Source organism: Physeter macrocephalus, chromosome 1, assembly GCF_002837175.3.
Source record: "Physeter macrocephalus isolate SW-GA chromosome 1, ASM283717v5, whole genome shotgun sequence".
Taxonomy (NCBI): Eukaryota; Metazoa; Chordata; class Mammalia; order Artiodactyla; family Physeteridae; genus Physeter; species Physeter macrocephalus.
The window spans coordinates 34,548,694-34,569,804 of NC_041214.2; the positions used below are offsets into that span (position 1 = coordinate 34,548,694).

At 47.2% G+C, this 21,111-nt stretch overlaps 1 protein-coding gene and 1 non-coding gene across 2 annotated transcripts in view; both read right to left on the reverse strand.

Moving 5' to 3' along the window:
* The window catches only part of BFSP2 (beaded filament structural protein 2), a 69,869-nt gene that overhangs the window by 22,709 nt on the left and 26,049 nt on the right, over nucleotides 1-21,111 (reverse strand). The window contains exons 2-4 of the mRNA XM_007118144.2: nucleotides 7,873-7,955; nucleotides 1,965-2,121; nucleotides 811-972 (exon numbers count right to left, since the gene is read on the reverse strand). Of these exons, the coding sequence (XP_007118206.1) occupies nucleotides 811-972; nucleotides 1,965-2,121; nucleotides 7,873-7,955 (402 nt within the window). The remainder of the gene's footprint in view (nucleotides 1-810; nucleotides 973-1,964; nucleotides 2,122-7,872; nucleotides 7,956-21,111) is intronic.
* TRNAE-CUC (transfer RNA glutamic acid (anticodon CUC)) lies at nucleotides 20,357-20,429 on the reverse strand. The gene has a single exon. It is a non-coding gene; the product is annotated as a tRNA-Glu (tRNA).

Here is a 21,111-nt window from a genome sequence, read left to right on the forward strand (position 1 = left end):
TGCAGCCCGAAGGTCAAATCCAGCCCACCTCCTGTTTCTGTAAATAAAGTTTTATTGGAACACAGCCATGCTCACTGGTTACCTTCTGTCCGCAGCTGCTTTCACACCACAGTGGCAGAGCTGAGTATTGCAACAGAGACCATCTTGCCCAGGAAGCCTCAATATTTACTATCTTATCCTTTACAGAACGAGTTTGCTGACCCCTGGTACATACCAACCTGTACTCTCTCTTTTCTCCCCATTTTACCTTATTGCCTGAGCAGTTCCCATATTGCTATAAACGCTTCATAAATATCATTTCTAATAACTGCCTGATATTTTATTACATGGTTAGGCTGTGGCTTAGTCTTTCTCCTGTTATTAAATATTTATCCAGTTTTCCTCCCCATTTTTTTCACCCTTATAATAATAAAGGCTTCAGTGGGTGTATTTGGATGTACACTTTATCTGTATTTTCAGTTATACCTTTAGGATGGGGTCTAGATTATTCAAGTGGTAGGCAGGAGCATTTTATGGTTCTTGGTACCTGTCATCAAATCCCTTCCTCAAAGATGTCACATGGGTTTGTGCTCCCCAACAACTCAGGAGAGCCCCCACATTTCCACATGCTTGCCAGCACTGAGTATTACCATTTTAAACTTTTTCTGCATTTAGACAGATAAACAAAAAGCTTTGTTTTAAATTGCATTTCTTTTCTGTCTAACGAGATTGAAATTGTTGCTTTTCTTCTTTTGCAGGTTGGCTGCTACTCATCTTTGCTTGGCCTCCTTCTGCACAGGGCAGAGAGAGGATGCTGGTCCTGCCTCTTACCTTAGCTTGGAGCAAGGCCCCCGCTTCTGCCCGCTTCTTTTCGACATCTCTCTCCCAGTGAATTCTGATCGTCTCAAGGATGTCATCCAGCCCCGTGCCAATGGGAACATCCAATTGTTCCAGCTCAGACCCTGCCAGCTGTTTGTATAGCATTTTCACATCCTGAAAATGACAACATATACCTCAGTGAGTTCCAGAGGAGAAAGAAAAGACACAGAATTCTAGCCAGCCGAAGCCCAGCTCTGTGGGCAATACTTTGCTTCTCATTTTGCTGCTGCCAAACATGGGGCTTCACAAAGACAGGAAAAGTCCCTGGTCCTCTTCCCAGCGTGGGCGCTATATTCTCTTTTCCCCAGGATGCATTTCTTAGGCTACTCTTCACAAACCCATGCCCACCCAAAGCAAAGATCAAAATAAATAAATAACAAAACAACAACACAGAGTAAGCAATAACAGCAAGATGAAATTTATGAATTTCATAAAGTCAGAGGAGGCGGAAAGAGATTTAAAGGTAACTGCGGAGTTTTTAAAGCGTTACCTTTGGAGAGTGGTGACAAACTATGGAGCTAAGGACAGGAGGAAGTGGGCTTATTGATTCCTGGTTAGCTTACAGTTGGACAAAAGAAGGAACTTCCCAATGTGAACATGGTTAAATGGGTTTTGACTTTTTCCAACTGCAAGCACTTTTTGGATCTTGGATGTTTGGATCTTGACCGGTGTGAGGTTGTTTAGAATCACTGCAGTTCTGCAGGACACTGGACAACATCACCACAGGCGGTCCACTTTAGTCCTGTCACTCAACGATCTGACCTAATTTCATTGAGTGTGACTAAACCACAGCCTGGGTCTACTCTCGGAGTTATTTTGTTTGCCCGGTACAGTGTTGAAAAAAAAGTCTGAACTAGAAAGCTCAGGGGATGCTCCCTCCAATTCAACACACGTTCCATCACTCACTGCTGCTTGGACCTGCTGCCTCCCCATTTATGTACCGGCCTGGTCCCTGAAGCCATTTGAGTTTGAAACTCAGGTTAACCTCACCCACTACAAGAAGATGGAAATATTTTACTGGCATTTTGCCTGCAGCCCTGGGCAAGTGATGAAGAGCGTCACTTGTGTTGTGAAGCTTAGCCCAACAGGTGAGGGCCCCCACCTACCTCTTCATAGCTCCTTGACAGAAAGCCAAGTTCTTCTTTCAGGCTTTCTATTTGACTCGCCAGATCCTTTTTTGTCGAATTCGCTTCATCAATGACTTTATACAGAGAGTTAATTTCCTCTTCTGCCGCCTTTCGAAACGGCTGCTCATTTTCATACCTGTAGGTAAAGGAACTCAATCAGCAGAGCTGGGTGACCCCAAAGAAAAATAATCAGATTATAAATGTGACCAACAGACCAATTATGGGATACTTAGGCAATGAATGTTAAAAGTCACTGTTCCAATGGGTTTGAGGACACTGTTAATGCAATTGCTGCCTGTTGATTTATTAAAATGAAAGCGATTGCAGCCAACTTCTGGTAACAGGGCACATGGATTAATTAGGTGCCATCCTCATGGGGCACTGGAAGCATAGAGCTCTAGGGAAAGCTTCTCCAAGAGGTCAGATCCAGGTAAGGGGACCAGTGTTGTCATCGTTATGCTGATCTGTCATCCTTTTCACCTGGGGATCCTTTAACGAACGTTACTGAGAACCTGCTAAGTCCCAGGCTGTGTGCTGGTGATCCCCAGATGAAGAACGTGCATGGTTCCTCTCCCAAAAAGCCCAGGTAAAATTTCAGGACCGTGGCTGCAAACCCAAATGCCTTCAGGGACCAAGTGGGGAATGTAGATGAGGGATGAGGGCCAGGTCTGGGCAACAGCAAGAGGTGGGGATTGACACGCGTAGGACAGCACATGCTTCACCTAAAGGGGCGCTGCTGCCCAGCCCTTCCCATCACTGAAGCGTGGGAAGGGGTATGCCCTTCTCTTGAGAAACCAGAAACCTGGATTTGGATGCGAAATATGCAAAAACACACAGGCACGCATATACACGCAGACACAAGTCTGAAACTGCCCCTTCTGCATTGTTTCAATCTCTGGTTTGCACAGGGCCTTTTTTCTAACAACTACCCAACGTCTTTGGCAGTTTCTCTCAGTGGCACTCCTTTCTTCCATGGCCTTCCACTCAGCCAAATTTCACACCTTACCTTCATCCATCCACAGAAGGGAGAAATCTCACACCTCTCATTTCAGAAAGCCTCTTAAGGTCTTAGAATTTTAAAGGATTTTCGTGTTCAACTATCCAAACTCTTGCCTGGTGACAATCCCTTGATGGCATTGTTGATAGGTGATCACGCAGGCTCTGCTTCAATACTTCCAGCAACAGGGACCTCATCATCTCCCAAGGCCATCATGACATTTTTGGACAGCTCTAACTATTGCAAATTGCTTCCTTTAAGAGCTTTAGCCTCTATTCCTGAAAGAGTCTGAGTCCCACCCGCTGGAACACCCAAAGTCAGTCTAATCCTTCCACTGGCAGTCCTACAAATATTTGGAGACACTCTCTTATGTCACTCTCTTGTCCCCCATCTCCATCCCCTACACCCCTCCAAGCCTTTTTGTCCTCAGGTTAAGCATTCCTACTTCCTTCCTCCATTTTTCATGTAAATGGGTTTTCATATTCGTCATTAGAAAGGGCAGGGACTATGACCCTTTCATTTTTGTTTTTGCAGCAGCAGGTTTAAGATATATTTTTGGAATGACTTGAAATGCTCCAATTGGTCTGTGTCCTTCTTAAAATGTGATACAGAGAATGAAATGCAAAACGCCAGATGTTACCTGATTACTTCAGGGTCTTGTGGGACTGTCTGCTCCTTTGTTTAAACCCTTTAATTCTGTTCATCACGGATCCTAAGATTTGTATTGTGGGTTTTTGTTTGTTTGTTCATGTCATTTTGATTAGCTGTATTTGCTGCTAACTAATATTGAGTCTCCTGCCAAGTAGACATCCTGAACATTTTTCACAAAAGCTACTTTCAGCCCAATTTCCCTGTCCTCCTGGGTGCAACTGGTATTTGAACCCAGGAATAGGAGTTTATGTTTATCCTCTTTCAATGTCATTGGTCCATTGTTCCAGTGTATTGGGATCAGAATCGTGATTCTGTCATTCTACTCTTCACCACCCCAACTGGCTTTGTATCATCTGCTATTTTGCCACGCCTGCTTTCAAGCACCTTGCAGTTAAAAATAGTAAATGAAGGAACGAGAACAGAGTCCTGTGGCATACCACCAGACACTTCCCTCAGAGTTGGACCTGTACATTTGAATCAGCACTTGGGGGCTGGTTTCTGAAGTGTTTTTCTGTGCTCTACATGTGGAATTAGATTTTCTACCCAAATGTATTCTTTTTGAAGGATTGCGTTCTTATTAACGTTTAGTTCTTTTGCAAACAAGTCCTATCCTTCCAGCTGAAATGGAAACCCACTCATATGACGGGGATTAGTCTCTTTTGACCCAAGCTGGAAGAATCCCCCACGTGCCTCTGGAGTCCTATTTTGCTCACCTCTCCAGGGAGCCTGGTCCCTTTCAGCACACGATCCATTCAGCATTACTGGAGGTTCTGGTCTCCTACGGACCGTTTTCTTGGCAGTCCTCTGAGGGATAACTCTGTGACATCCCCCAAGGCTGCTGTGAAACTTTCAGCATTTTTTTCACTGCCCCATTTTGAATGGTGCTTCAGTCAGAACCCCTGGGTACTCATGACGCCCAGAGCTGCCTTGCCTTGACCTGCAGGCCACTCTAACACAACGTTGTCTATGGCATCCCATCATTTCTGCTTGGCTGCTCCACCATCAGCTCAACTCAGCTTCCTCAAAACCAAACTTATTATCAAACCTGGAATTTTAGGTAAGCGTTCCCTCCCCAATTTTCTATTTCATTCAAAGAATCACCTTCTAAATTACCCAAGTTCAAAGTCTGGAACTTACCTTTAACCTTCTCTTTTTAGGCTGTCTATGTAGATAATTTTCAAATCCAGCCAGTTAGTTCTTCAACCCACACCTCAAGTCTGCCCATTGCTACCATCCCAGGCAGGCCCTGAACTACGCCTCCCGTTGTCTTCCCAGGCCCACAGCATTGCCCCCAGAGTGACTCTCCTTAACCACGTGGAGACACTCCTCTGCTCAGACGCCTTAAGTGTCATCCTCAATAATCTGATCTCAACTTACTTCCCAATCCAGACCTTGCCTCTCCATCAGTCCAAACCTTCACTCCCATTGCTTCCTGCTCATTTGCCTGCCTGTCCTCTTCACCCTACAAAGCTTCCTTTAAAGCTAAAATCTGGTCATGATGAGCCACTGCTCGAACCCCTTCTATGGGTCTCCTCTGCTCTCAGATAATTTCAAGCCCTTTGGAATGGCTGGTCCTCCAGGATCTGTCTCCCCTTCATTCACTCTATATGCCCCCGTTATCCTGGGGTGCTTGGGATTCCACTAACGCACCATGTCTTCTAATGTCCTCCCGCCTTTGCACACGCTGTCCCCTCTGCCTGGAAAGTCATGCCTACTTTATTTGCCTGTTCAACTTCTACATGAGTGTAGGACCCAGATCAGGCATCATCTCTTGTCAACACTCCCTAACCAGGCTAAATGACGCCCCTCATCTGGGCTTATCTCAGTGATGGCACAGCTGCTCAGTAATCACTGTCTGTTCACCCTCTGTCTTTGCCACTAACCTGTGGGCTCACTGAGGTCAGGAACCATGCCTGATTCACTTCACTCCCAGCACCTGGCAAGGAGCCTGGCACAAAGCAGACATTCAAACATTTGTTGAATTCATTCATTCACTCATTCGATAAATATTTTTTGAGCATCTATCTTGTGCTGGCACTCTTTTAGGTGCTGGTGATACACTGGGGCACAAAATAGACCACATCCCTGCTTTCGGTGAGTTTACCTTCTACTCTGTTGAATGGCAGGACAAAGGTATGTATGAATGAATAAATGAATGAATGAATGAATTCATGCCAAAAGGAATAAATGAATGAATGAGTGAAAAACATTTCAGCCAGATGCTACCTTAATCACACTTAATTAAATTCTACCTTAAATTTAGTGTGAATAGTTCGATGTCTATTGGCATCTTTTTTTAAAAAAATATTTATTTATCTATTTGGCTGTGCCAGGTCTTAGTTGCGGCATATGGGATCTTTAGTTGCAGCATGCAAGATCTTTTTAAATTGTGGCATGCGGGATCTTTTTAGTTGTGGCATGCGGGATCTTTTAGTTGCAGCATTCAGGCTCTAGTTCCCTGACCAGGGATCGAACCTGGGCCTCCTGCATTGGGAGTGTGGAGTCTTAACCACTGGACCACCAGGGAAGTCCCAGTTGGCATCTGTCTTTAATCATGCAGAGAGTTGTCAGTGGCTGGATGATGGCTGCACTTCTTTGTGCACCTCTGACCTTGGCTACCAGTGCTGAGCAAGACGGCAACCCTGGCTGGTTGAGAGTCCCCTTGACTCCAGAGCGGCATCAATGGAGGCCTTTTAGCAGGTGGAGAAGCTTGGTCTCAAAGAAAGGAAATGACTGGGGATCTGAGGAGATGGTGGAGATTCCCTTTTTCATCACAACACCCTTCTTATTCCTAAGATAAGAATGGCCATGGGATCATGGTCTTCCCCATAGACTCCTAACTATATGCCTTTCCTCTTCATCTTTGCTAATTTAGGGAACAACAATCCCATCATCCACCCATTTGCTCAACTCCCAGGACACCTTCCCCTCAAAATATTCTCAAAATCACTGTCATCCATAAAAGGGGAATCTTCATTTTGCTTCTCCATTAGGCCAGTGTTGTGCAAACCCCACTCACCTACACGATTTTGCACTAAATGTGTATCTTCTGTATCATTATTTACTTTATGTTGTTCCTTAAATTCATGTACTTAAAGAGTAAATCTTAACTCAATAAACTTTAAAAGCTCTTTATATTAAATAAATTTTAAATTGCAACTATAAATGGTAGTACTGTATTGGAAAAACAGTTTCATGGGCCATAAACAGAAGGTTACTATAAAAATAAATATATGACTGGGACTTCCCTGGTGGCGCAGTGGTTAAGAATCTGCCTGCCAATGCAGGGGACATGGGTTCGATTCCCCGTCTGGGAAGATCCCACATGCCGCAGAGGAACTAAGCCCGTGCGCCACAACTACCGAGCCCTTGTGCCACAACTACTGAAGCCCGTGCGCCTAGAGCCTGTGCTCTGGAACAAGAGAAGCCACCATGATGAGGAGTCCGTGCACTGCAACAAAGAGTAGTCCCTGCTCACCACAACTAGAGAAAGCCTGTGTGCAGCAACAAAGACCCAGTGTAGCCAAAAATAAATAAATAAATAGATAAATTTATAAATAAGTAAATACATGACTATTAAAATTAAAATGTTTATCTTTATACCGCTTAAAATGATCTTCATCAGTCACATTATAGGAAACACTATTAGACTCCAAAGAGGTGGTTCTCAAGGCTGGATGGACATCAAGAAAGCCTGGTGAACTTTAAAAATACAGAGGCCAGGACCCACCCCCACTAATGTCTGTGGGGCTTGTGCTCTGGCAGTTTTAAGTGCCCAGGTAATTCTCATATGCAGCCAGGATTGAGAAGCATTGCTCCAAACCAGTAGCTCTCAAAATGCGGTCCCAGGGCCAGCAGGATCAGCATCATTGGGAACTGGTTAGAAATGTAAGTTTTAGGTCCCACCTGAGGTCTATTGAATCTGAAACTCCGAGGGTGGGCACAGCAATCTGCGTTTTCTATCAGTCCCTCAGGTGATTCTGGTGAACACTAGGTTTTGAGACCTCTGCTCTAAGCCAAGTGACACTGGCAAAATCTCTGAGGCCTTGGGACCTATTTGTGTTTACAAGGAGGGTCTGAGCCAGCTATTCTTGGCTCTGGATTCTCCTGGGGATGCTGTTATCCCACCCAGCCTTCCATGAGGCTGGGGTGCATGCTGCAGACTCTGGGGCCTCATTACCCGAGTGGCCCAGGAGTCTGGGGCACGGAGGGACTGTCCCCTTGGCTGTGGAGCGTTACCTCTCCTTAAAGTCGTCCGCGCCCGCCTGGATATTCTCCGTCTGCAGCATGAGCCGTGCGTTTTCCAGGACTGCCTCGCCCACCTAGAACGACCACACACCAAAGGACAAGGTCACTGCGACGTCTTCCTACTTCAAATGGTGCCTCGCGCTGGGCACAGAGGCTCTGGGGCACTGAGAGCACCTTTCTCATGGCAAATATTTTTAGAATTGAAGTGTCCCTCTCTAAGAAAGAGGGGGCGAGATAGACACTAAAGCATAAAATCTGGGTGTCTTCTAAGGGCTTTTAGGGTTGGATTTTTGGAGCAACAAGATTACTCAATGCAGACTTGTCTGTGGCCTCTGTCACAATGATGAGCTTTCGGCTCTCCAGTGAAACTTCTGTTTCCTTAAATGAAGTTTCACTGGCTTGACTTAGTGTCTCTTAACATTTTCTGGTCATGGATGCCTTTGGGAAGCTGATGAAATCTCTGGACCAGTACTACCCAATAGAACTTTCGGTGATGATGGAACTGTTCTACACTGTGTGGTCCAACACAGTGGCCACACGTGGCTACTGAACACTCAAAATGTAGCAAAGACAACTGAAGAACTGAACATTTACTCTTATTTAATCTTAACTAATTTACATTTCAATAGCCACAGGTGGCCACAGGTGGCTCCAGAACTGGACAGCTCGGCTCTAGAATTCTGTCCACCCTCAGAACATACATGTGAACATAAACATTTTACATACAGTTTATGTATGTACATGAACATTGTACATACAGTTCGGGAAGAATGATTTTTCAAACTTGGCCCTCAGAACCCCTCAGGGTTCCCCACAGGTGGGGATTGGGAGGATAGTCATCTTCTTAACCTGAGAAACTTCTTTTTAAAACAAATATATTTTTTACATATTGGCTTTCGGATAATCTTCAGCTTGGGATGGGGGATAAACTAACTGTTACTTTAAAATAAGGATGCAAATCTGAGGAAACTTTCTGGAGTGATAAAAATGTTCCATATCTGGATCTGGTGATTACATTGATATATAATAGGTAACAATTTGTTAAGCTGTACCATTAAGATTTGTGTATTTTACTATATGTAAATTATGTTTAATAAAAATACATAAAACTGAAAAAAAAAGAAGGTTGCAAATCACTGTTTTAAGCTCTTATCAGTCCTTTGCTTTTGAAAGTAAATGAGTTGGAAGTTCCTCGCTAACTTGGTGGAGGACTTCCGGCACCAGAGGTCAGAGACCGGAGTAAGATGAGAAAGAACGGGGAGGGGGAGACCCCAGTTGCCTGCTCCCCAGTGCGCGTCAGGGCAGGGCTGGAGCAGAGAGAAGATGAGGTTGCTGGTGGGAAATTCAATGAAGTGGACAAACAACACAGGATGACCCTACTGGAACAGGGGAGCACCATCCCTTCCACCCAGATCTGGGACTTGGTCCATGCCTGTGCTCCCTCGGTTTCCCCAGCAAAGCCCTCATCCCACTGTGCTGAAGCGGCCCTTCCCAGGGTCAACTCCTTGTTCATTGCTGTGTCTCCAAGCTCTGGTTGTGGTGGACATTCCATCAACACCTGTTGAGTGAATGCCTGCATGAATGAATTGTGTGACCATGGGAGAGCCATTCCCAGTCTTCCCCTGTCCCAGGTCTGGAGGTCATTTTCTGGAAGCCCCCAAGAAGGGTATTGTAAGATGTACCCAGGATTTTGTTTTTATTCTGGTATGGAGAGGCCAACAGATCAGGAGACAACTGCCGTTGCAAAGATTGTTTGTTACTCACAGTTCCCAAGAGGAGGGCAGCCATACCGTGTAGGGCTACCCAGAGAAGAACCAGGGCTGTTCAGGAAGCAGAAGGGGCGAGGGGAAAGCATGGGCAAAAGGCTTTATTGTGGTTTTCATGGGAAGAGATGGGCACAGCAGTGTAAGCAGCTGGTATTGGCTGGTTTGAATAATTTCAGTGGTCTCTGGGCTATAGGGGTGGACCCTTGTTGTCTGGTACCCAGCCCTGGGTGGTCAGAGCAGAGGAATATTGCCTCTTGGAGTGTGAGCCCCAGCAAGGGGAGGCAGGTTGGGGTATTGACTCAGGATGGGTTGGTTTGCATCTCAGGCACTCTCACAGTTAAGTGGTTCCTATCTCTAGGATTCACTAGCCCTGCAATGGGGCCGTCTCTCCCTGTCAGTGAGGCCCCAGCTGCCACAGCATCAAGAATACAGAAAATGGGGCTTCCCTGGTGGCGCAGTGGTTGAGAGTCCGCCTGCTAATGCAGGGGACACGGGTTCGAACCCTGGTCTGGGAGGATCCCACATGTCGCGGAGCAACTGGGCCCGTGAGCCACAGCTACTGAGCCTGCGCGTCCGGAGCCTGTGCTCCGCAACAAGAGAGGCTGCGACAGTGAGAGGCCCGCGCACCGCGATGAAGAGTGGCCCCCGCTCGCCGCAACTAGAGAAAGCCCTCGCACGGAAACGAAGACCCAACACAGCCATAAATATAAATAAATAAATTAATTAATTAAAAAAAAAGAATACAAAAAATAAGAACATAGAGTTAATATCGTTGAATATCGTTCATTCAAAGGCTCTGGCTATGTGAGGCCTCTGAGGACTGGCTTTGGCTGCTCTGACCCAGCCCTCTATTCATCCTCCTTCACACGCTGCTGCACCCACATTTAGGAGCCCCTTTCCTTGTCTTTGGATGCTCCGTGATGCCATTTTGCAGATGATGAATTTGCAGCCCAGGGCAATTACCCTGCTAGTTTTCTCACAATGGTGCTCATGGCAAATATTCCACCCTAGCACGGGACCTTGAGTCATAGCAGGTGTCCAGACCGTGGGCTCAAAAACCCCAGCTGCAGAGATGATGGCTTCCAAAGTGCTCTAGAGTAGGTGGCCATGCAGGGCCAGATGCAGGCAGATGTGGGCCTGGAGCTTGTACAAGTTGGGAGACTGCCTTTAAGAAAAAGAATAAAAAATTACTAATACAAAGGGGGACGTGCAAGTGAGGGAGCTTGAGGCTTAAACTCTTCACGTGGGTACAGCTCTGCTTTGTTTCTGCTTTGAAAACATGCAATGCAGGGAGTGGACAGAAAAAGTAAAAAAAAAAACCCCAACCCTGGGGCGTGGGGGGATATACATGTACCATATTCAGAGGCACACAATTCTGGAAAAGCAGAAAGATGCCTGGGGATGCAGTCACCTATGTCCCACCGTCCAGAACAAACACACTAGCGCTTGCATGTGCTGCCTTTTGACTTGGGCTTTGCTCTGCCCAGCAGCAACTGTCCCCTGTGTGTGAATCGGTGACATCTGCCCAGCGGACTGCAGACTCTTCATAAGTAAGAGGCTGCCGGGAGCAACGGTGCAGGAGTCGGTAGGAGATACAGGCTGATGGGAGGCGAGGCCAGGGCTCTGTCCTTGCTTCTCCTTACTTGGGGTTGAGGACAGGAGGCTGCCTGGGACACTTTGGACGCTGCCCAGCAGATGGGGAGATTCTGTCCAATGTCTGTCCAAGGAGGTTGGGCAGCTCTGGGCTCAGGGAAGCTGGAGGTTCCTGCTTTCGCTGTTGTTTAGTAACAACCAGGGGTTTATTCGACCCTCAAGTGGAGGCTAATTATAGGCTCTGACTTGCCAAAGCACAGTTTGCTGGCCGTGCTTCCCCATCTCCACAGACTGGATCCTAAAATAGACCTCCAGGCCATCGCTGAGCACAGAGAGCCTTCCTCTGTCCTCCCGCGGCCCCTCAGCCCCGCAGACGCCATGTCCTCTGGGTGTCAGGGGTGGCTCAGCGCCCCCAGCCGGGAAAGGGCCAGGCGGCGGGTCCAGGGCTGGGACATTGGCTGAGGTTTAGCATAGGCTGAGGACTGGGATGGTGGCCAAGGCCAAAAGTAAGTGTGGTGCCTGCAGTGGGACAGGGACCATCTTTGTCTCTATATCTCGGAAAACCATGAAACCTTCCCAGGGACTGAGGACAGGAAAGGAAGAGTGAGAGAAGTTGGATTTACTGCCTACAGGTCTGGCCCACTCACATGCTGGAGCTGGCTTGTACTGGCTTGTACCTTCTTGCCAGGACAGACTGTTAAATAAATATTTCAGGAGCTTCGTGAGCCGGTTGTTAAACACAGCCACGGTGAAAATGTTAATTATGTGAACTTACAATTACATAAATTATACTAAAAACAAAGGTAACAAATACTCAAAATACAAAGTTAATGACTACTCGTCATTTCCTAATTGTTTTACTATGTTTGACGGTTATCTCTGCTTTTGAGGTTATTTGCTTCTATTGTATCTGTAAAGATGTGTGGACAGGGAACATTTCTTGCCATTCCAGTAGACAAAGAATGTTGCCCACCATTCCAGTTCTACAAGGACCAGGCCATCAGCCCCTGCAGCTGCCCCCAGCCCCATGGTGCACCCAGAGAACTCAGGGTGGAGAAAAACAGGAAGTCTTCTGTGCTTTGGATACTGGCCCCAGAGAGTTAAGATGCATATTGAAGAAATAATTTCAATGCACCCAGACTCTGCATCTTCCTTTATATAGAAAAGCACTAAAATCATTAACTTGAGATGTCAGTTTCTTGTGATTAGCAGTAATCTTTTGATGTTCGAACACATGTTGTTTTCCAGAAAATAACTCCAATATATCCTGCCTCTTACCTTACCTCTTCTGAGCAGTTCCTCAGAGCTATTTGAGAGGCTGTCTCTGGGGCTATAGTCCTCAGTAAGGTTCCCTAATAAAACTTAACTCTCAACTTTTAAGTTGTGTGTTTTTCTTCAGTCGACAGGTGGGAACGCTACGTAACACTGTCCTACAATGCATCTCTTCCCAACTCTGCATTCATGCTGGTAGCTTGATGTCAGCTGTGGTGAGAGTAGCTACACTAGGGAAATTGGCAAACACCATAAAGCAGAGCGTTTCATCCATGGAGACCCAATTGTTACACAGATCCCAGCTCACTGACTGTTCCCCACCTTCCACCCAATACTCAATATTCATGACTTCACTAAATGCTCACGGCCCTCCTCTAATGCTGATATCATTTTATGGATGAGGATGCCGAGAGGCTCAGAGAGCATAGGATCATTGCCCAAATCGCATAGCTGGAATGTGGCAGAGCCAGAAGGCCAAACCAGGTTAATGTGACTTGAAAGTGTGCAAGTCTTTGTCATCAGTTTTGGAAACTGAAAGGCACATCAGAATCAAGAGAGACTGCTGTGGAGGACTGTTTTCTGTCTTTGCTGTAACGCAGAACAGTCAGGACTCCTGGTTCCTATTTGGGCTGCATCACAAAGACAAAGAGGCATCTTCCCTACTGGGTGTGAGACCCTGACCAATCAAACCAAACCGTCTCCCACTCCAAGTCCCTGAGCGCTCATTTCCGAGCCCTGTAAGCTGAGGAGAGCTGAGGCAGATCTGCGGTCCGACTCTGAAGGCCCAGGGGGCTTCCGGGGCTGCGAACTTTGCTGTCAGGCCCTAGAGAGGAGAGGGCACTTGTGTTTAAAACTTCGAGAGATGTACATTAGCTATCTGGTCCTCTTGGATTTATGGCTGAAGTGGATGCAAATTAGCCTCACTTCTCTGATCACCTTTTCTTTCCAGGGGAGAAGGTGATAAAAATACCAAATGTACAGTCCCTGACTGATGCTGTGAATACAAACATACTTACCCGTGACCCTGGGACCACTCCTGCCCACTTTTCTAGTAGGAGAAAAGTATAAACTGTTGTAACATTTGCACTCAAGGGCGGATTTAAGGGAGGGCAGGCTAGCAGCTTGCACATGGTGTGCTGGGGACACCAGCAGATGACATCTTCTCCTCTCTGTCCTCCTGCCCAAACAGAGCTGGGACTCCTACCATCAAGGCTACATGACTTAACACCAGGTCTTCTGCTGAAAAGAGGTACTGTCATAGCAGCAACGGTGTGAATCGCTATGCGAGATTAGCTGGTTTTGAGGGATTAGGACCCATTAATTTTGCTGGAGCCAGAAACAAAATTCCCCTTCAAAGCCTAAAATGCTGTGGATGAGAGTAGCTGGGGTTGAGCGGCAGGGGAATGGCAGTCAGAGGTCATGGGGGGCAGGGGTGTGTTCTATGAGGGACGGTGCAGGGCGGGGCGCTGCCCACTGGCTGTGGAGGCTCAAGCTGCTCCCGGCTTGGCCGGCAGCCACCTCATCTGACTTCCCTGGAGCTGTCTTCCTTTGCGCCTCCACGTGGACGCTTCCTTAGCAGACTTTACACCAGTGGTTCTCAAAGTGTGGTCCCTGCACCAGCAGCATCAGCGCCACCTGAAACTTGTGAGAAATGCACATTCGCAGACCCTACCTCAGATGTCTGAGTCAGAATCTCTGGAGTGGGTCCTCGTGATCTGTGTTTTAACACGCTTTCCAGGGGCTTACGACGCACACTTGACTTTGACAGCCTTTGCTTTGCACAGACCTGCCTCCGGTCCTGCTCAGGCCGCCCCCGGGCTGCTCCTGGACCTCCTTGCTGTCCTGACCCACGCCGTTGCCTCTGCCTAGAGCACCCGGTCTTACCACCTGACACTCCCTGGCCCTGGCCACCTGAGAAACCCTTCCCCACTTTAACGCTCCTCTTGAACATGGCTTCCTCCACGAAGCTTCTTTATTCGCTCATCCATTACTGCCTTCATGTCTTCAGCACGTGATTATTATTTCCTCTGTGCCAGGCTCTGTGCTGGTTTTGGGGAATCAGCAGCTATGGCAGGAGATGCAGTTAGAAAGGCAGGCAAAGACCAGATCCTGGGGGGAAGGCCTTGGGAAGAGTGGGAAGGAAGTGGCATTTGCTGGGATGCCAGTGGAAGGTTTTGAGCAGGCACAGGGGTAACCTGCGTGGTAAGTGGAGCCCCCTGACTCCTGTGGGACACAGGGGGCCATGCCGAGGGCCCAGCTAGGGGGCTCCTGCACTCATCCAGGGGAGGCGATGGCGGCTTTGACTAGGGTGGTTGAGGGATGTTGGGGATGGAGCAGTCGTGGGGAGAGTGAGGGAGAGGAATTGAGGATGGCCCCTAGGCTTTTAGCCAGAGCTACTGGCTGCACATGGGCCCTAGCTGTCTCCCTACCTCCCTCCTTGAATCATCCTGCATCTGAGCCACGCTCCCCCCACAGCGGAGCATGTCCCCCTCTCTCCATGCAGTGTAAACAGTATGCAGGCAATGACCACGTTGGCCTATTCTTGACCCCGGCTCCTCCCTCACCAATTTGGGCCAGTTACGGGGATAAGTGACTCTAAGATTCAGTTTCCTCATCCGTAGAATGTGGATAATGCCACTCCCTGTCCCCTGGGCTAGTTGTGAGAAACAAATGAGCCACTGCATGCGAAGCACTCGGCTGAAGGCCTGGAGCAGTTACTATGAATGGTTGCCATCTTTATTGTTGTTATTCGTCTTAGGACAGAGCAGTTGTTCAGTGATTGCTGAGTGAGTCTGCTGGGTATGTGTGGTCTGGCACTGTCCCCACTCTGCCTTTTCTGGATGCACAGTTGGCTGAATGAAGGCTTCTATCTAGCGGCTTCACGTTATTTTTCTTTCAGTTTGTCCATCCATAGTCATTTGTAAAGCCCTGGTCCCCGGTACTACGATGATGAGGATTTTACCCTTTCCTACTGCCATCCTCACTGCGGATGCAGTTATAAAAATAAATGGAGCTGGTGGTGGCCCGTGAGGCATTTAACCTTCATTCTGTTTCAAAAAGGCAAGGATGAGCAGCATTTTCAAAAGGGTTATCATTTGGGCCCAAGGGTATGATTAGAGCTTTATTTGGAGTTAATGATATTGGCATCCCAGCAACAAGCGCTGCAGGTGAGGGAGGAGGTGGGTAAGACTGGGCCCTGGGAAATGAGACTCAGCTGGTGCACTGGCCGATGCAAGAGCCTTGGAAACACTTCTCACATTTGTTTGACTTTCAAGTTTAGGATAAATGCTCAACATGACTTGCTTCCAGCAATAAATGAACAAGAAATCATCATCTGTCCCTATACCCCACTCTTACTGCCTCTTCACCAGGATGGTGAAGGCCACCATGTCACCAGCCAGCCAGATGCTTCTCTGTGCTCATCCTGACCTGCCGCTACATCCGTCATGAGACACACTTTCCTCTCTTGGCTTCCATGGACCACTCTCCCCTGCTCTTCCTTCTACTTTGCTGGCCATCTTTCTGCTTCCTCCTGCATGAAGTCTGTCTCCCTTGTCTGACCTCTAAATGCTAGCGTTCTCAGGACTGGGTCCTGGGGCTTTTTCTCTTTAATCACTGAGTTATCTGATCCATTCACATGGCTTGCAATGTATGTGCAGATGACTTCTGCATTTATATCTCTAGCTCAGAACCTTCCTCTCTACTCTAGGCTTGCGTACCATTCCCTCCTTGACATCTTCTCTACTTGGCTCAGATGTCTCAAACTTAACGTGACCAAAATGGAATTTTTGCCCTCTAAAAGCAAACCGCCCCCCAACCCCACTCCATGCCAGTAAACAGTACTAACAGAAACCAGGGAGTCTTGACATCACGCTTTCTCTCATCTCCCACATCTAATCCAACACCAAGGTTAGTCAATTCCCCCCCCTCCCCGCACCGCCCCAATGTATCTCAAATCGATCTACTTCTCACATCTCCACTGACGTCACCCTGGTGCAAGCCCCCACCACGCTCTCCAACCCCACGGCAACATCCTCCTAAGCCCTCCGTCCCCTCCTGCTTGAGCACATTCTTCATCCTGCTTCCAGAGTGATTTTCTTCAACTCTTCACATCAGATCATGTCACTCTGATTAAATTAAATTAAAACTCTTCTGAGGTGTTTCCTGTGCTTAAGATAAAATCCAAGCTCCTGACAGTGGCCCTCAAGGCCCTGCATGTGTGTCAATCTTCCCACTTCTCACAGGCTCCACCCTGCTGGTGCCGGGTCTTTGTGGACCACGCGGGCCTCTCTCCTGCCTTGAGGCTTCAGCACGTGCGGACTCCTCTGCCTGGACTGCTCTCCCCTTTGCTGTGTTTGGGTGGCTCCCTCATCCTGATCACCCTGCCTAAGATAGGACCTCCTTCCACTCTGCCCCTCTCTGCCTTGTTCACTTTCTTTAAAACACTCACCACAGCTTGTAATTATTACCAATTTTTGTTTATTGGTTTATTAGTTGTTATCTCTGTATTTGCTGCCAGAATATAAACTCCTTGAGGCCAGGCACCGCCTTTCTGTCCTGCTGTTGTTCCATCCCCAGCACAGCGTCTAGTACAGGACATACAGTTGGATTAATGAGCCCAGAAATAGTGCTGCTTCTTCATGGACAACCAGGAAGGGGAGACCCTCCAGGGACACCCAGGTTCCTACCTAGTTCCAACCTGAGAATCATCTTTGGTACCGCCCTCCCCTTCACTCCCAAATCAGAACATATCAATTCCTCACACTGATAAGTTTCACTCCATTCCCGTCCCTTCTCCAGCCTTAGTTCGAGCTGTGAGCCAGACTGATACAGATTAAATTCAGCTGGGCCACTTAGTTCTGGGGGCAAGTTCCTGAACTCTCTGGGCCTCAGTTTCCCCATCTGTATAATGGAAATTATACAGATGCACCCATTCTGAGGGCAGAGATGAGAGACTGTACCTGTCTCAGGTACATGTTAGTGGTGGGGAAAGACAGAAAGATATCACAATAAAGTCTAACATGACAACTACAGTGACTGATAGAGGTATACCCACAGGGAATATGGGGAATATGGGAAGTACAGAGGATGACCAGAGCAGCGTGAGTTGTTTTTTTAAAATTTATTTTATGGAAGTAGAGTTGATTTACAATGTTGTGTTAATTCCTGATCTGGGTTTTGAAGGATGGGTAGGAGTTCACCTGGCAGATGAGGAAAGCATGGAGGCTGGATGGCCTAGTTAGGTCATGACACACAGAGGTAGCAACATGAGTCAAGGTCTGGAAGCTGGAGAGGCCCACATCTGTTCAGAAAAATAGGTCAGCCTATAGCAGGGGAGAGAAGAAGAGGTAAAGCCAGAGTGAAGAGCAGGGACAAGTTGTGAGGGTTTATTCACGAGCACACCCCTGAATAAATTCAAATTGCATCTTAGTAAGTTCATTCCAGTAGAAAGGGGAATGAGAAGTTGGAAAGCAGTTGCTCCAAATCTAGGAAGCAAAGAGAGACAGAGAGACAGAGATATCACAGAGGGAGACCAGCTGGCTGCCCAAACAGAGCCTCCCAGGGTCACTGTATCTTGATGTGCCTGGTGCTCAAAACTCAGATTTTATTAGGGCATGTGTAGAAAATTAGGCCCTGAAGGGCCGGGTCATGACACATACACCCAGGCTTACATACTGGTGTACCGTGGCAGTTAAACTCTTTTGTGCCCAAAGCAAGCCCTCCTATAACCATCCAAGGTAGCTGCGGACAGGATACTGGGTGAGCCCAGAGCCAGAACTTGTGGGAACAGGATGAGGGAGGCCTCCGCAGAAGATGAAGCCTAGGGAACTTTGTCCTCCTCGAGACAGAGGGCAGCCTCTAGGGACCAGGTGCTCCTGATCACCCATCACTGTGAACACCAGCACCCACCAGTTCTGGCCTCTCACTCCACACTCCTCTGACCTCTCCTACTAAGACCTTCTTCCCTCAGCCAGAGCGCAGTGTGATGATGAGGTCAAGGCTTACATGCAGTACAACTCAGAAGTGCCCACCATCCTGAACTTGCCCGGAAGACCCGACCTTAGCCCTCAGTGTGCCTGATTCTCCAGGGACCCACAGTGGCTGTGACTGTGCTTGGGGGGAGCTGTCTGGGACATGGCACCCTCTCCACTACCTGATGACACGTCCCCTAACTCCACTTGCACGTGCAACCTTAACTCACTGCGTGGGCTTCGTATTTTCCATCTTCAGGTAACAACTATCAGGTTGAACCAGAAGAGAGACAACTAAGTCATCCTCTGTACTTCCCATATTCCCTGTGGGTATACCTCTATCACTGTAGTTGTCATGTTAGACTTTATTGTGATATCTTTCTGTCTTTCCCCACCACTAACATGTACCTGAGACAGGTACAGTCTCTCATCTCTGCCCTCAGAATGGGTGCATCTGTATAATTTCCATTATACAGATGGGGAAACTGAGGCCCAGAGAGTTCAGGAACTTGCCCCCAGAACTAAGTGGCCCAGCTGAATTTAATCTGTTATCAGTCTGACTCACAGCTCATTGCTCTTTTTTTATTTTTTCAAAAAAACTTTTTATTGTGGGACATTTCAACTCCATCAAACTACATAGAAAGGTAGAGAGAGACTCACCTCCTTACTTTAACAAGGACAATCTCACGGCTAATTTTTAAACAAATCTCTATTCCCACTGACCTCTACTCCTATCTCTGAGATTATTACATACATATCACTTCATCTATAATTATTTCAGATGCTCTCTTTTGTACTTCTTGTATTTCAATTTAAAAATTTTCAAAGCAATACATACATTGGTTTAAAAAATTAACCAATACTAAAAAGAGATGCTTATAAAGGCTTGTAAAGAAAAGCGTTCCCCTTCCCACATTTTTCTCTCCCCATGTCCTAGTCCCCAGCTGTTCTCTTGTCCAGAGCTTGCCCCATATTTCTACAAACTTCTTGATGTTTGAGTTGTCAGCCACAGGCATTATTTATTGACTTCCTGGCGGACAAATGAAGATTTAGCTCCCTCACACTCCACCTCCCTTTTCCTTTGTTTATTGGCTATCTTGGTAACTTTAAACAATAAAGCTGTATGTCTTGCTGTATAAATTATGGACAGTTTCTTTCTCACACTCAGTCTTTCTTATAATTGCAGACGCTTTATTTTCTAAGGTCAAAAGAGAAGACAGAAAACCAGTTTAATTACTAAGCAACTCTACTGATGCCTGTGTGAAATATAGGTCCTTTCTGCTAAGGATTGCGATGGAGGTGCCCCTGTCAGAAGCTGTGGGCAGAGAGCCAAATTGTTGTGTTATTTTCCAACTGAGCATCCTCAGGCCTGCAGAGCAATGTCAGCTGTTTGATTTTATGCTCATGGTGCTACCCACCCCAGGGCATGCCTGCAATACCCACACGCGACCATCTTGCCTTACCACCATGTTTGAGCTGTGATTCTCACACTAAGTAGCTCAGTGTTTTCTCTTGTAAAAGAGGCAGCTTTATCTTGATAGTACCAGGCACACAATGATCCCTTAATAGATGTTTGTTGAATGAATAAGTGATACGTGTTTAAAGAGCCAAACGTGAAATAAGGATGAGAAACCAGTTCACAAGCATCAGACTGGCAAACCTTTGGGACGTGAGGATGTGAAGAAAGTGGGGATCTCGCACACTGTTTCCGGGAGGGTAAATTGGTACGGCCACTTTGGAGAGCCATCTGACAATGCCGGATAAAAGCTGGTGATGGGCACAGTCCATTCTGCTCCTAGGTACTGACCTGGAGCCGGGGAAGAAACTCTTTTTTAAAATTTTGGTCACGTCACAGAGCTCGTGAGATCTTAGTTCCCCGACCAGGGATTGAACCCGGGCCCTCCACAGTGAGAGTGCAGAGTCCTAACCACTGGACCACCAGGGAATTCCCAGAAACTTTCTATAGTGGGCCAGGGAGGAAATACTTTAGGTTTTGTGGTCTTTGTTGCAACTACACGTCTCTGCTTGGGAGTATGAAAGCAGCCTTAGACAATTAGTACATGAACGGGTGTGACTGTGTTCCAGTCAAACTTTATTTACAAAAGCAGGTGCCTGGTTAGATTTCTGCCTATAGTTTGCCCACCTCGGACCTAGGGGGACTCTCCCATGTGTGCATGAGAAGGTTCATGCCCCTCCTGTTTGTGATAGTGAAACCGAAAGCAGCCTCTATCCATCAGCAGAAAAATTCATAACCTATGGTGTAAACACAATGAAATGCTCTATGTATAAACATGGATAAATCTCAAAATCAAAATGAGGAGTGAAGAAAGCAAGTTGCTGAAGGAAGTAGTGTGTGATGGTTAATTTGATGTGTCAATTTGGCTGGGCCATGGTGCCCAGAGATTTGGTCAAACATTACTCTGGATGAGACTAACATTTGAATTGGTGACTGAGTAAAGTGGATTGTCTTCCACAGTGTTGGTGGGGCCTCATCCAGTCAGCTGAAGGCCTGAATAGAACAAACTATTCTAAACTATCCTGAACTGAGGTCCCCAGAGCCGGCAGATGGCCTTTGGACTTGACCTGGAACAACAGCTCTTCCCTGGATCTCCAACCCGCGGGCACCT